At 44.8% G+C, this 14,315-nt stretch overlaps 1 protein-coding gene across 7 annotated transcripts in view; it reads left to right on the top strand.

Moving 5' to 3' along the window:
- ralgapa1 (Ral GTPase activating protein catalytic subunit alpha 1) overlaps positions 1-14,315 on the top strand; it is a 53,028-nt gene that overhangs the window by 28,358 nt on the left and 10,355 nt on the right. For all 7 annotated transcript variants that reach the window (XM_034563115.1, XM_034563112.1, XM_034563111.1 and 4 more), the window contains exons 39-43: positions 2,346-2,417; positions 2,582-2,705; positions 2,876-3,031; positions 5,548-5,706; positions 6,589-6,716. In XM_034563115.1, the coding sequence (XP_034419006.1) occupies positions 2,346-2,417; positions 2,582-2,705; positions 2,876-3,031; positions 5,548-5,706; positions 6,589-6,716 (639 nt within the window). The remainder of the gene's footprint in view (positions 1-2,345; positions 2,418-2,581; positions 2,706-2,875; positions 3,032-5,547; positions 5,707-6,588; positions 6,717-14,315) is intronic.

The raw sequence follows: 14,315 nt of genomic DNA, 5'->3' as shown, positions 1-14,315 counted from the left end.
CTGCAGGGATCTGGAGTTGGTTGCTTCGCAACGTTAGCCGATGAAGTCATTTGCAGACGGAAAGCAGTAAATGCCAATCCAAAATGTTTCAGGGGAAAAAAAATGTAGAAACGCTTCCAATAGAAAAGTTATAATAATATAATACAGCATTGTAATTAGGCCGCTGTTTTGGTAAGAAACAGGATGCTGACTGCAGTTCACTTATTGGCCATCGGTGTCATTAATAACCAGGAACTTTCATAAAGTTTCATATGGTACCTTTAAACTAAGAAATGAAAAGTGAAATGACACATTTATGCCTAAGAAGGGAAGAAAAGAGGCTGTTTTTTAGGTTGCTGCAAAACACGTGTGTGAAGCCTTTTAGAATTTTCTTTGGTCTCCTCTAGAACAAACCACATGCCCGTTGAATGCAAATGACACAAAAATGTCACATAAAAAAAGTATTTTGTGCTAATTAGATGTTTTTCCACTCACATGGCACACCATGTCATCTTCTCAATGACTCTGGGCAAAAATACATAATGTCAAGGTATCACTTTAAATATATCTGGCCAGCTAATGGACCCTCATCACTCTTTATACTTCATCCAGGGAATTGCACCGTCTGCATTCAGCCTGCACAATGGACTTCTTAACACACCGCGAGTGTGTGCGTGCGCGTGTGTTTTTTGTGTGTGGAAGAGAGTGTGATAATGAGTGTACTACTCTATTGATCAAACTCAACCCATTTGGAGTTAGAATAAAAGGCAGTAGTTGGAGAAGGGAATGATGGCTGGAGAAGTGGCGAATCAGAAAACGGGATGAATAAGGCACGAGTAGATGAAGACCGAAAATATAAAATACAAAGCGAGAAGAAGAAAAAAGACAAAATAAGTGAGCGAACACGGAAGAGAATGAGAGAAAATAAGGAGGCTAAAGCTTGAATATTGGGTGGGGAAGCAGGATAGACGGATGAGAAAAATACGAGGAGATTGTCCAATCATCGGTTATTGTCCCCTTATGTCTCTCCAGGTATTCATATGGGACATCACAGACACTAAGATACTGACAGTCACCCATGTGCGTGCGTGCATGTGTCCCTTTTGTGCTTTTCCCCATAATCCAGGGTGTAAATGGAGTCTTTGAGAGCAGAGAATGAGGCCATTACCAAGTATCAGTTTAATAAAGAGCAAATTGCGCTCTCTCTCTTTCTCTCTCTCTCTCTCTTTATCTCTTTATCCCCATGCTCTTTCATTCTTTTCTTTTTTTCTGACATGTCATTATCAGTCCACTCTGAGTCTCCCTGCTCAAGTCTTTTTTTTTTTTAAATATATCAGCGGTGTGGAGGTTGGTGGCTGGGACATTTTGAACCCTGAACTCGTTAGATGGCATAAAAGGCTTTTGTTTTGATTTGAGTATTTGGTCCTGTCCTTTTTCTCTCTCTATGTGCTGATGACATGCGCTGCGGCCAGCATGAGATACTGTTGCTTTTCCTCATTTTTGTCAAAGTGATAAGAATCATACGCAGTGACCTGTGTTTTGAGATTATTAGCTACAAATCTACCCAAATGATAATTCACTATCAAAGCTACTTGTAGAAAGCTTTGAACAGCATCTCTTTTCATGTGGCTTTGAATTAATTCTTGCTGGTATTCTGGTCTCTTTCACTAGAAGTGCTGCCAGCTCTACTTATGTCTTATTTAGTTGGCACAGGATTTGTCGTTTTTGGGGGGGGGTTTTCCTAGGAAACGGTGAGAAAAACAAGCAACCAGCCAATTAGGAGAGACAGCAGTGGTAGCCAGTTAATGGTAGAGAGGCACAAGAAATGTAATCCACCTTATCAAATGCCCACGTGGTTTAGCACACACAGAGGACCAAAGAAACGGGACCGCAGAGAAAACAGGAGCTGCATCCGGACCCAGCTTGGCCAGCTTGTTGTGTTTTTATTGTGATATTTGCTTTTGATTAAACTTTTTGGGGGGGGTCTACTAGTAGTTTTCAATGACATATTATAAGCTACTTTGAGCTAGTTTTGGAATGCAAACTGGTCATAACTCAACCTCTACTATGGCTGAACTATTGCTGTTTTATTCTTTAAAATACTTTTTTCCTCATGCATTTGTTTTTGTAATTGTTTATTCTCAATCGTTTCTGGATGTTTTATTATCATGGGTGTTTTGTTTTTTATGAACCCCACTTGCCATGATGGAGCTTGTCAGCTTGTGAGAGTGAATGCCGTATGCATACTGGTGTGGTTTTAATTTGAAGTAGGATCACATTTTCATTGTTGAACCTTAGTAGGATGGAGTAAGTGTGCGGGCTTCACCTCTTTCGTCCTAACCTGTGCATGTATCTGTGTCCTGCAGGAGTAACTTCCATTTGTTGAGGAAGAACGAGAAGTTACTGAGAGAGCTGAAGAACCTGGACTCACGGCAGTGGTGAGACAATATTTTTAATTTTTTTATATAATATAAAGTCAAGCGCCTTTTTAAACCAACCGTAGTAACGTAATAATCTCGTAGAAGTTGCTATAACAACACTGGGGATCTGTTTTTCAGTCGTCAGCGAGGCGCTCACTATTGTTTTCTCACTCTCTTCCCAGCCGTGAGACTCATAAGATAGCAGTGTTTTATGTGGCTGAGGGCCAAGAGGACAAACACTCTATACTGACCAACACAGCAGGCAGCCAGGCTTATGAAGACTTTGTCTCAGGACTCGGCTGGGAGGTAAGAACACGCTTCTTCTCCTGAATGTTCACACGTCGTTTTCCTCATCTTTTTCATGATGAGAATTTTACTCGGATTTTACTCATTTATCGTTCTATTCCAGTAAAGGGCTATGAAGGGAGATGTTTTTTTAATTGTGCCTGCATGTCATGGCGTGCCTTGTGCCTCAGGTGGACCTCACTACTCACTGTGGCTTCATGGGAGGTCTCCAGAGGAATCGCAGCACAGGCCAGACCACGCCTTACTACGCCACCTCCACCACCGAGGTCATCTACCACGTCTCCACCCGCATGCCCCACGACCAGGACCACAACCTCACCAAGAAGGTAACACACACACACACACACCTACCTGACTGCTCTGACAGTATCTTCTCTAGTGCTCGGCATCCGTCTGTCTCATCCTCTGCTGTGTTGCCCTCTCTCGAATTGCGGTGGAGCGTGTCTGTGCAGTGAGACAGAGACAGCATAATTAGTAATAATAAGCATACTTATTGTTACTGCTCTAATTTCATTTAATGAGGCGAAATGTGCAGTAAGAGAGGAGACGAGAAAACGAATCCTGCATATTCCTCTGTGTCGTTCCCTTTTGATGCCTTTTTTTATTTTTTCTCCCCCAATCTCTTTTATTTGTTTGGAATGGCATTGCAAATGAACATAGGTCGCCACACACACCTACACACTATTGATGTCAGTGTTTCTAAAGCACACCAATGTTTCCAATAATTCTTTGTAGCAACCATGTTTGTGTGTGATGTGGGCTTGTATATCAGGTGTGTGTGGGTGTGTGTGTGGGTGTGGGTGTGGGTGTGGGTGTGTGTGTCCCTGTCAACCCCCAGGCTACAGGGCGCTCTGCACATGGCCATAATGTCCCTTTAATCAGATCATACTTCCTGCTTCTCGGCCTATCACGTTGCTGCAGGCTCCTGATTGGATTATCAGCGCCTGGTCCGACACCATCATTCTCCCTGATCAGCTGATAGGCCCCATCAAACACGCATACTCGCAGACGCGCACGCACGCGCCATAAACTTGTTTAACTTGACACAAACACACATCCGCTAAGGGATTTATTCACATCTGTCCGCGCAAATGACCGCGCGGCTGTAAATGTGTGTTAACTTGGGAAAAACAGAAGTGCTTACACACACGCACGTACACGGGAGCGAGCACACACACACACACGCAGGCTCACAATCGCATGCACTCACAGTTTGACGAATGTGTCCACAAAAGAGGTTAAACTGCTAGACATACACATGTCCATACTGGCAGGTATTTATCAGCCGTCCTCCTGCCTAACACACACACACATACACACACACTCACTGCAGGGGGATTTTAGTCCATCGCAGGGCGTTTGTCCAGCTCTCACTCTTTGCTGTGTGTTCTGCTCCCTCTCATACCGCATCTGCTTGAAACATGATTAAAAGGATTACAGCTGCATTACGCCAACTGATTGCGGCGGCGGAGATGACATCACTCTGATCTCCGTTGTCTCCACTTTGCCTTGTTAATCGGTGCCACCTTTTTCTTCTGATAGAAGGTCGTAGCGCTTAACTCACCAGATGGGGATAATGGCGGAGCTCTCCGGTTCCTCGCGGACACGTTTGAATTGCCACCATCGTCGGAGGGGAAGTGCCTCTAACATATTTATTTGAAGGAGAACTTGATGAATACGTCTCTTTTCCCCTCATATGTTTTCCAGACTCTGCCTAATATGTACAGCAGTCACGATAATGTCAGGTAAATTAAACACGCGATTATAATTCAAGCAGTGTCATTATGGCATGTGGGGGAAGTCACTTCCTATCATGGAGAACAACTTGTGCTCAAGTCCTCGTGTTACCGAATTCAAGCCAGAGATGAGGACTTGGACCTTAGTCGGGTTTAAGTCTAACTGGACTCCATCTCAAAGACTTGGTGCATGCGAATAAAAATAAATTTCATAAAACTGCGCATCCTGATACCAGGGCTCTAACTTAACTGTTTTTACTGCCGTCCAAAATCGTCCTTAAATAAGTAAATATTTTACCAGTCCCAATTGTGAAATTACTGTTTTTCGGCAATCATTTTATTTCCATAATTAAAAATGATGCGACTGTAGAAATGATGAAATTAATAATTATGTAAATTAAATGTGTTACACAGACATTCGTGGTTTTTTTTCATATTACACACATATATTGGTAATACAAGTAAACTTTGTATTATCAATCTTTATTTTTTTACACACGTGAGACAGAGAGAGAGAACACTAAACGTAAACGTTATTATTATTATTATTATTATTGTCTATCTGTTTTGCCGGGTAGGTGAAATCCCACCGTCGCTTTGGAGCGCCATTGTAATTGACTGACAGCCGCGGTCCATCTTCAAAATATTGAAACAAACATTTAAAAGAGAGCGGCAAACATCTGAAGGTGTGTGACAGGGCAGACACGTAGGAGTGTGTGTGTGTGGGTGTGTGTGTGGGTGTGTGGGTGTGTGGGTGGGTGGTTTGGCAGGCGTCAAGGTTAATGACAGAGCTGTCCCCACTCCCAGCCCTGACTGGAGCCCACAGAGTGAAAGTGAAACCCCGCACACACAACACTGAGAATGGATCAGACTTCCCATCCGTCTTCCAGCCCATACTCCATCTTATTGGAGCTTCACTCGGTCGTCGTGTCCGCTCTCCATCTTCACACACTCACTCCATCACCCCCAGGGCCACCTCTAGCACGTACACGCACAAGATCAAAAAGCCTTGGGTTTATGATGGATACTGTCTATTTAGCTCAGAGTGTGTGTGTGTGTGTGTGTTTTATGATGTTTATTCCACTCTTGTCTGTTCCGTCCTCCAGCTGAGGCACCTGGGTAATGATGAGGTCCACATTGTTTGGTCGGAACATTCCAGAGACTACCGGCGAGGGATCATCCCCACGGAGTTCGGAGACGTGCTGATCATCATCTACCCCATGAAGAACCACATGTACTCTATTCATATACTCAAAAAACCAGAGGTAAAAAAAAAAAAAAAAAACAACGTTCAGAATTTCGATACTGGACTCGAAGTGCCAGCGGTCAATGTTTTGTGCAAGTACTTGTGTTTCATTCGTACATCTGTCCGTTGTCCAATACTCAAGCTTATGATCAGACACCAAGTATTGCAAATGAAATGTTCAGTCGCACGGCATCGTGTTGCACCGCGGATATTATATCAACATTTTAGCCGTCATATTTTCTAGGCATGGAGTCGGGTGGGAAAAGAATGGTGAATATGCACAGTGTTTTGGTCCATAATTGTATGTTTCCTTCCAGACAACACAGATATGCCTCCAGATTGACTAACAATCCTAGAGAGAGTCTTGCCCCGAGTCTTGCTGCTCTGGTTAATGTATCAGTCTAAAACACACAGACATTAATTCCACAGCACTGATAGCGTAATTCTATTTCAAACGAGACGTAACGCAATAAAATGCTGCTTTTCCCCCCCTGGATGACATAGACACCACAGCACTAATAACATAACCGCCTTCTGCTTCATTCATTCTACAAAGCAAAACTATTGAATTATCTTGAATCCAAAATCAAGTTGGATGCGACTTTCTAAAAAGCACTGCATCCATAGAGTGCACGGCCACGGAGAAATTCAATAAGAAGCCTGGCCTTGTTCTCTTTGGTGGATTCCACAAGCAAAGTATGGCGTGACATTTGACTTCCTGAAACCCCTGTGGCTCCAAGAGATTATTCCGTTTCATAAAAATATCTAGAATCGTATGTCTTTGAGAGGCTTAAATGGACAGTAGATTCATTATTAACTCTAAAATTAGAACAGAAATGTGATTTTTCTTTTTTTCTTTCTGCTTTTAAAAGCCCACTTCGCTACTTGTGTCTCTTTGCAGGTGCCATTCTTCGGCCCATTGTTCGACGGCGCCGTAGTGGACATGGACATTTTGCCCACCATGGTCAGAGCCACGGCTATCAATGCCAGTCGAGCCCTCAAGTCCCTCATTCCCCTCTACCAGAACTTGTATCCTTTTCAGAGCCCTACTCAGAGTACACACACACACACAAAAACGGACCAGCAGTAGGTCACTCATTTTCTGTCCCCTGCTTCCATCTCCATGCTAACAACCCCTCGCCGTCAGCTCGTTTTAAAAAGGGAGCTGCTCGGAACTTGTTTGAATGTGACTTCGCCGTCGTGCCGGGCGGCTGAAATCCTTGCACATCTGCGTTCTGAGCGAGAGTGTCGCCTCGTCGCTCAGCCCGAGTGTTAAGAATAGCAAATCGATGTCCAGCGGTGTTTGGCTTTCAGGGTATAAGTGCTGCTGTGATAGAGCTGTGTTTAGTCGGCTCTGAAGTGCCATATATCAAGTGTGTATGCATCCGCGTGTGCAGGAGAGAAAGAGGGGCAGACGGGTAGGCGCGCGTGTGTGTGTGCCTGTGTACACTCCGCCCGCTAGATCCGATGCGATGGTAGTTTTGGTTGGAACAAGCCTCGGCGGTCGATACCTATCGATGATTCTCCTCTCTAACGCCGCTTCTAAATGAGAAGGGCTTTGCTCTCTGGTCTTGCATACACACACTCACACTCACACACACACTCACACACGTGTCCACACTTCCACACACTATTCTGTGTGACAAACACGGACAGTCGATTGCAGTTGCACGGACGCAAGCTCCACGGAGGCACAGTAGTGCACGTACATGCAGTGTCTGGTCGGAAGTGTACGTTCATACGCACACGCACACACACACACACACACACACACACACACACACCATTGTGAGGTGACCGTGTCCCCTGTCGAGGCGAGCTGAGCTACTGACTGATCGTCCAGCACTTGGAGCAATCTGATTCTTTTCTTCTCTCCCATCATTTCTGCTCCTCGTATCCAAATACATCTTGTGCACGTGTGCAGTATAAAGAAAACGGGGACCCACTCATAACTTTTTTTATTTTATTTTATTTGTATATTTTTAAACATTTGGGAAAGAAGAGACAAGGCGGTTCACAAAGAGAAGGAACTTTCATTCCATTTCAGGCTCTGCTGCTCTGCTAGTCACCGTATAGCACTGGCCTGGGGGGGTTAAAAGCAGCAGCGCAGGCTGCCCAGAGTGACAGCTGCTGACTGATTGATAGCTGCCTGTGACATGCCAATACCACAACAGTCTGAGGAGCATCTTTTTGAGTGAGTAGCATCCGGTAGGGGGCAAGGCCTTTTTTTTTTTAAGGAGAGCGGTTAGGTGATGAGGCCTCTCTAGTCAAGGATTAACAAAAGTTCCCTCAGCACAAAGACCAATAAGATAAGATATTAGTTTATTCATCCCCAGGGTGGAATTTTTTTAAAGCAGCAGCAAACATGTTTACATATATAGTGGCAGATGGAAATGTCTGGTCCGCTCATTTATTATTAATATGACTCACTATTTCAAACTGTACAGTGTTGACTGTGTCATTACTTCCTTTGTGCCTCATCTAAATCCTCCTTTTTGTGTCTCGCCTCCCTGCCGTTGTCTCTCTTTTTCCCTCTCTACTGTTGACTTCTGTCCCTTTCTCTCATCCCTCCCTCGCTGTGTCTCTCTATTCTCTCCACTTACTCCCCTCTCTCCTCCAACTTTCTCCCGCCCTAACTTTCTGTTACCAGTGAGACACAAGAGACCGAGAGACAGTTATGCTCACTGTGGGGCAGTAACACCCCCAGTCCCCATTTTGTGTGTGTGTGTGTGTGTGTGTGTGTGTGTGTGTGTGTGTGTGCGCGCCGATGACGGGTGTGTTGCGCATGCTTGTTGCGAGGCGTTTGCGCGTGTCTGCGAGTGTCCTGGTGTGTATTGATTGGTAGTAGCAGCAGGTCGATGTCCCTGACAGGCTAAATTACAGTAATCAGTCATTATTGACTCCCTATCTCTCCGCTACGCACACCTCTCCCCCACTCATCCCTTCTCCTTCTTCTTGTTTCTTTCCTTCAGGATTTCTCTGTCTTGCTCTCTAATTCAGTCCCTGCCTTTTCTCCCTCAACTCCTTTATCGCGGTGCATCTCTGCTTCTCCTTCTATCTCGCTCACAGTCTGCTGAACCTCACTGTCCCGAAAATTCCGAGAAACTCTTGACGTAGTCGCGATCCTCAACCATTTCTGTTTTGACACGACGAACGCCGATGGACAACGTGCGTTTGACCTTGTTCTCCTCGGAGACCAAAACGTGTGACTCGTTTCCCAAGAGGAACGCACATTCAACTCCCAAGTGCGAGGACGCCGTGTTGGGAAAGCGATACATGGACGTACACAACTCTAAATTCAGAACGCTCTGTAAACTGCATTGCAGATGAGCCAACGTACCGCACTCGAGGGTTTGATGCCCTCGCATGCCCCTCAAGTCCTGCGTCAAGCAGTGTTTGTGTGATTCTGAGTGCTGCACTGTGACATCGAGTATCCCCAGAGAGGGGCTGACGCACAGAGGCCAATGGGGGGGGGGGGAGAAGGCTGGCAGGGCTAAGTGTGTCAGTGGTTAACTGGCATTTTTCTCTTCTGTCTTTTTTCTGTCTTCCCACCTCCCTCCCTCTCTCTGTCTCCTGGCCCTCGGGGCGGTCCATCTGCCTTCTCTCTCTCTCTCTCTCTCTCTCTGTCTGTCTCTGATCTTTCATTCACCATAACCACAGCCATCCAGCAGCACACACACACACAGACACACACACACACCCGACACAGAGTGCCAGGCTGCTGGGGCAGCTGTGTGTAGGCACAGCTCTATCTCACATATCAGCTCATTGCAGCAAGAAAAGCAGTCCAAGACTCCCCGACACACACACACACACACACACACATATATATATATAGACACACACACACACACACACACACACACATACAGCCCCTCTCCATATAGGGCCTCGCCATGTTCACAATGAAACACAATACACACCAGGGTTTTAAAAAAAACCTCGACCCGCTGATGGTAAATCTTTGGTCAGCGTGGAGAACGATGGGTTCCTCCTGTCGGCCCACCACAGCGGAATTGACCCCTTCTGAACTCCTGAGATGAATGGAAGGAGCAGACTTCTTCAAAGGGCGGTTCTGCGTGCTCGCACAGTTCGGAGAAACGAACAGGAGTACCGGCTCGGGAAGCAAAGCAATGTAGCGCTGAGGACGGGGGAAGCAGTTATCTATGCGCTCGTCAAAGCCCCAAAACTGCAATTGTTGTTGCCTGAATCTGTTTGGTTGTTTGTTACCGTGTGACTTTATCAAAGACTTGGTTCACACAAAATAACTAACTGACTTCCTACTAAATGAATTTAATGTATGTTGTATTTATGCACAGCTGAAAATAGTCCCCAAACAAAAGCACGTTTTGCTCCTTATAGATGTGTGCGCTGCTGTTAAAGGCTTATGTCCTAATTAGGAGAGTCAGAGAAGGGAAATCAGAAGGAAAGGAAGTATTGAGCCAAATAAAGAATATGGACTCTCAAAGCACAGTTGATAACATAATGAATGACATATATTATTTTTTAATTGGACCACAATAATTACAGCTCTGATTGCAGTTGCTCCCTATTGCTGCAGGGAATTCATTTGTGTATTCATGCGAGTAAAAAAAATGAATATAGAAAAAGCTACTTTTTACCACCATAAAGTTTTAAATCACCACGTGTCCTGTGAGCCTCTACTCCGGCCAAGATTCACCTGTAAATCTCCTACAGCTGCTCTACCATCTGATAACTCTGTGTGTGAGAGAGAGGGAGGGAGGGAGTTTGACAGTTTGTGATAGGTGTGTGTGTGTGTGTGTGTGTGTGTGTGTGTGTGTGTGTGTGTGTGTGTGTGTGTGTGTGTGTGTGTGAGAGCGTGAGAGAGAGAGAGAGAGAGAGAGAGTGTGTGTGAGTGAGAGAGAGAGCGCAAGCTGTGGCTGTCCTCCATCTGCTCCTGGGTGATTGTGATTCTGGGGGACAATGTTGGAGAGACACTAAGCTGCTACACACAAACTAGTTCCAGCAAGTGCGTGTGTGTGTGTGTGTGTGCTTGAATTTTCAAACGTATATCACTCCGTTTACACTTGTGTATTTCACGGCGAGAGTGTATATATTTCACTCTCAGGATTAGAGCTGTGGTGTGTGTGTGTGTGTGGGGGGGGGGGGGGGGGGGGGGGGGGGGACATACCCTCTAGTAGTTGATTGGCAGAGATAGCTTCACTGAGGCTGGGGTCAGCATATGGCTCTGTGTGATAGCGATGCTGCGCGTGTGTGTGAGTGTGAGTGTGAGTGTGAGTGTGTGTGTGTGTGTGTGTGTGTGTGTGTGTGTGTGTGTCAGTGTCACTGCCTCCTTTTTTTTTTTTTTAAATGATGGCAGCTCTGGGCATGTAGCGCTATTATCCCCCATATCCACACACACACACACACACACACACACAAGCGCCGCACACAGCCAAACGCCCGGCGGCCTGCCTGGCTTCTCTTTGCCAGCTCCCACAATGGAGCCCATTGTCCCACTAAGGCTACAATCTGCCGTGTGTGACGAGGGGTGTGCGTGTTGCTCACCGCAGCAGAAAAGGTGAGGTCAAAACCTTTCAAATTGAAGGCATTTTCTTATCGCCGATGCTGAAATGGGGTCATGTTATCCTTGACCCCCACCCCCTCTCCCCTAGCCCTCCGAGCTCTACCCTAACCGCCAGGAAGCTGCACCGCCGCCCGTCTTCAGTCTACTGTGCAGACGGAGCTGTGCAGTCAACAAATAAGCTAGATATTAATTACAACTGCTGGTGCATCGACATCGTTATTTCATGAAAAATATTTCCACTTTTTTTTTCTTTCTTTTTTTTCGAAATTAGAGTAATGAAGGAAGAGAAATTGTCAGCACATTGCATCTTTTTTGACGTGAGAGATGACGCTTCTGCGTACTGTTAAATATGGATAAATATAAATGAGTTTTTATTGAAAAACGCTCCATGAGCAGCCATTATGGCAAATTGACAGCAAATCGAAACCACACGCCGAAGCGGTATTTGATGCTTTAAGATACAATTAGGATTAGGTTAAGGGTCTGTGTATTAGTGGGGGTAAGGAAATTAATGTGTGCAGAGGGGGGGATTGTGGTTAATTATTTCCCGTCGGCTAGAGGAAATGAAAAGAAAAGGAGGAGGAGGAGGAGGTCACATCTAATCGCTCCCACTTCTCCTTGTGGAAGTGTGTGTGCGTGTGCGTGCAGGTCTGTGTACACGTACATGCCTAGTCACCGAGAGCTGTGCAGACACATGAGTTGTAGCCATCAGTGGTTTGATCACACCTTGCTGCAACGGACCCCCCTCTGACTGATAAACAAGCTAATCTGTAGTGTGTGTGTGCGTGCAGTTATAGACTTGGCCGTAATATGTGTGAATGTAAGTATTTTCATGTGACCAGGTGTTTAAGATTCAGGGCCGACCAAGACCATGACAGAGTGCAGCAGCTCCGACAGCCGACTTCAGTCTGGCCTTAAAAGGAGACGGTGGGCTTCACAGGCTCGGAGTAGGGATGTAAATCCATAACTGATGATTGATCAAGCACTTTCAAAAATTAGTATTGAAGAGAGACAAAAGAAGCTAGAAAGAGCAAAGTGTGACCGTTTTATTCACATTACTGGGCATAACAAATTATCAAAAAAAGACGAGTAATCGGTCATTTGAGAATAAGTATATGTGTGTGTATATATGTATGTATATGTGTATATATATATATATATATGTATGTATGTATGTGTATATATATATATATATATATATATATATACACATATACATATGTATGTATATATATATATATATATATATATATATATATATATATATACACATATACATATGTATATATATATATTCAGTTATATTAAATGTTCATAACTTGTGCTATAAAATGTATCTTATTTTTCCGTGTCACAGCTTATTTTGAGTAGTTTTTGTGGAACGATGGAAAGTAAATTTTGAACTTAACAATAATTATAAGCTGCTTTCAAGCTCAGGTTAGGATTTCATTTTCTTTCCTTTCATCATATAATTATTTTATTGCGGTGAAAACATCACTTTCAAACATCTAGAATTTATTTAAGTTTCTCACCAAGAACTTAATTTTACAAAATTACGTTTGAACACATCATGACAGCATGTTAGGTTACCTTCGCTTGATACAATGTTTTACTGTTTAAACGCTTGTAAATGTAACCGGTAAAAAACCTGCTTGTGTCACCAGCACCGGTTGTGTCCAATCAGCTGAAAGAAACCGTCAGCGGATCAATAGATGCGTCTCTCGTCACGTCCTGATATTGATATTGATAAATCGATCATGTCCCCTCGCATATCAGTATTAAGGATTAATATAGTTTATGTGGTCGTATGTGTGGAGGATGAATATTGTCTAACCGTTGTTACAGCCTGCAGGGAAGAACAGGATCCATCTCCTTTATCAGAGAATTATTATCACAGCCTCTGTGGCGTTCACCAACACCCAAGGTGTGTGTGTGTGTGTGTGTGTGTGTGTGTGTGTGTGTGTGTGTGTGTGTGTGTGTGTGTGTGTGTGTGTGTGTGTGTGTGTGTGTGTGTGTGTGTGTGTGTGTGTGTGTGTGTACATGTGCGCGTGTGCTCGGAAACGCGCACACACGCGTTTCCGAGCACATTGCTGTGTGTGTGTCCTTTCAATAAAACTTGTAATTGCGCTGGCAGCTTTAGGGCTCCCCAGTGGTGATGGGGAGGAGGGTGTGTGTGTTTTATCTATTTCACCCATTGACAAGTGTGTGTGTGTGTGTGTGTGTGTGTGTGCGCACACACATGTCAAAGGGTGAAATAGTGGGGTGACAAGGGGCCAATTAATGTATCACATCTGTTTTTCTCCTCTGCCTCTGTTTCTGCATTAGGTTAAAGAGCAGATGAATAGGGGTAAATACGATTGTGTGTGTGTGTGGTTTTCGTGCACGTCGGCCTCTAACAATAAGTAGTGCATTAAACCAACCTATCGCTGCCCTCATCTTCGGCGTATGTGGACACACACACACACACTCTTAATGAAATCACGAAGCCTCCATATCATTGCTATCGCAGAAAGATATAAACCCATTAGCTTTTTCCTTTGGGCATGGGCACACACACACACACACACACACACACACAGACACAGACAGACAGACAGGTTTATCATTACACGCTGTAAAGCTTTTCCAATTGTATTATCCCTCTGATGTCCTTCTCTCTGTTGTCTGTTCCAAAGCCTGGGGTGGAGAGCACAGATAGTGTGTGTTTGTATGTGCGTGAGATTCTGTGTGTGTGTGTCAGGATAGGTATCTTGTAGACGAGCTTTAGAAAGTGGACAAAAGACGCGTTGCACTTTTCCGTCTGTTTTTCACCTTTAAAAGAAAAGATGTTCAAGCTTCGGCGGCGAATGTTTCTACAAGTTTTGCGCTCTTCAGGTTCGAAGTCGCCCACCGCTCCATCAGGAGTGTCCTGCTCCATCAGGAGTGTCTTACTCCATCAGGAGTGTCCTGCTCCATCAGGAGTGTCCTGCTCCATCAGGAGTGTCTTACTCCATCAGGAGTGTCCTGCTCCATCAGGAGTGTCCTACTCCGCGCTAGCAGAGTTGCACTGGAGATTTGTTCCCATGTCTGAGCCTGTCGGA

The sequence above is a fragment of the Cyclopterus lumpus genome, chromosome 22 (assembly GCF_009769545.1).
Source record: "Cyclopterus lumpus isolate fCycLum1 chromosome 22, fCycLum1.pri, whole genome shotgun sequence".
Lineage (NCBI taxonomy): Eukaryota > Metazoa > Chordata > Actinopteri > Perciformes > Cyclopteridae > Cyclopterus > Cyclopterus lumpus.
Note: the sequence above shows the minus strand (reverse complement) of the source record. Positions and strands in the feature narration are given on the sequence as shown.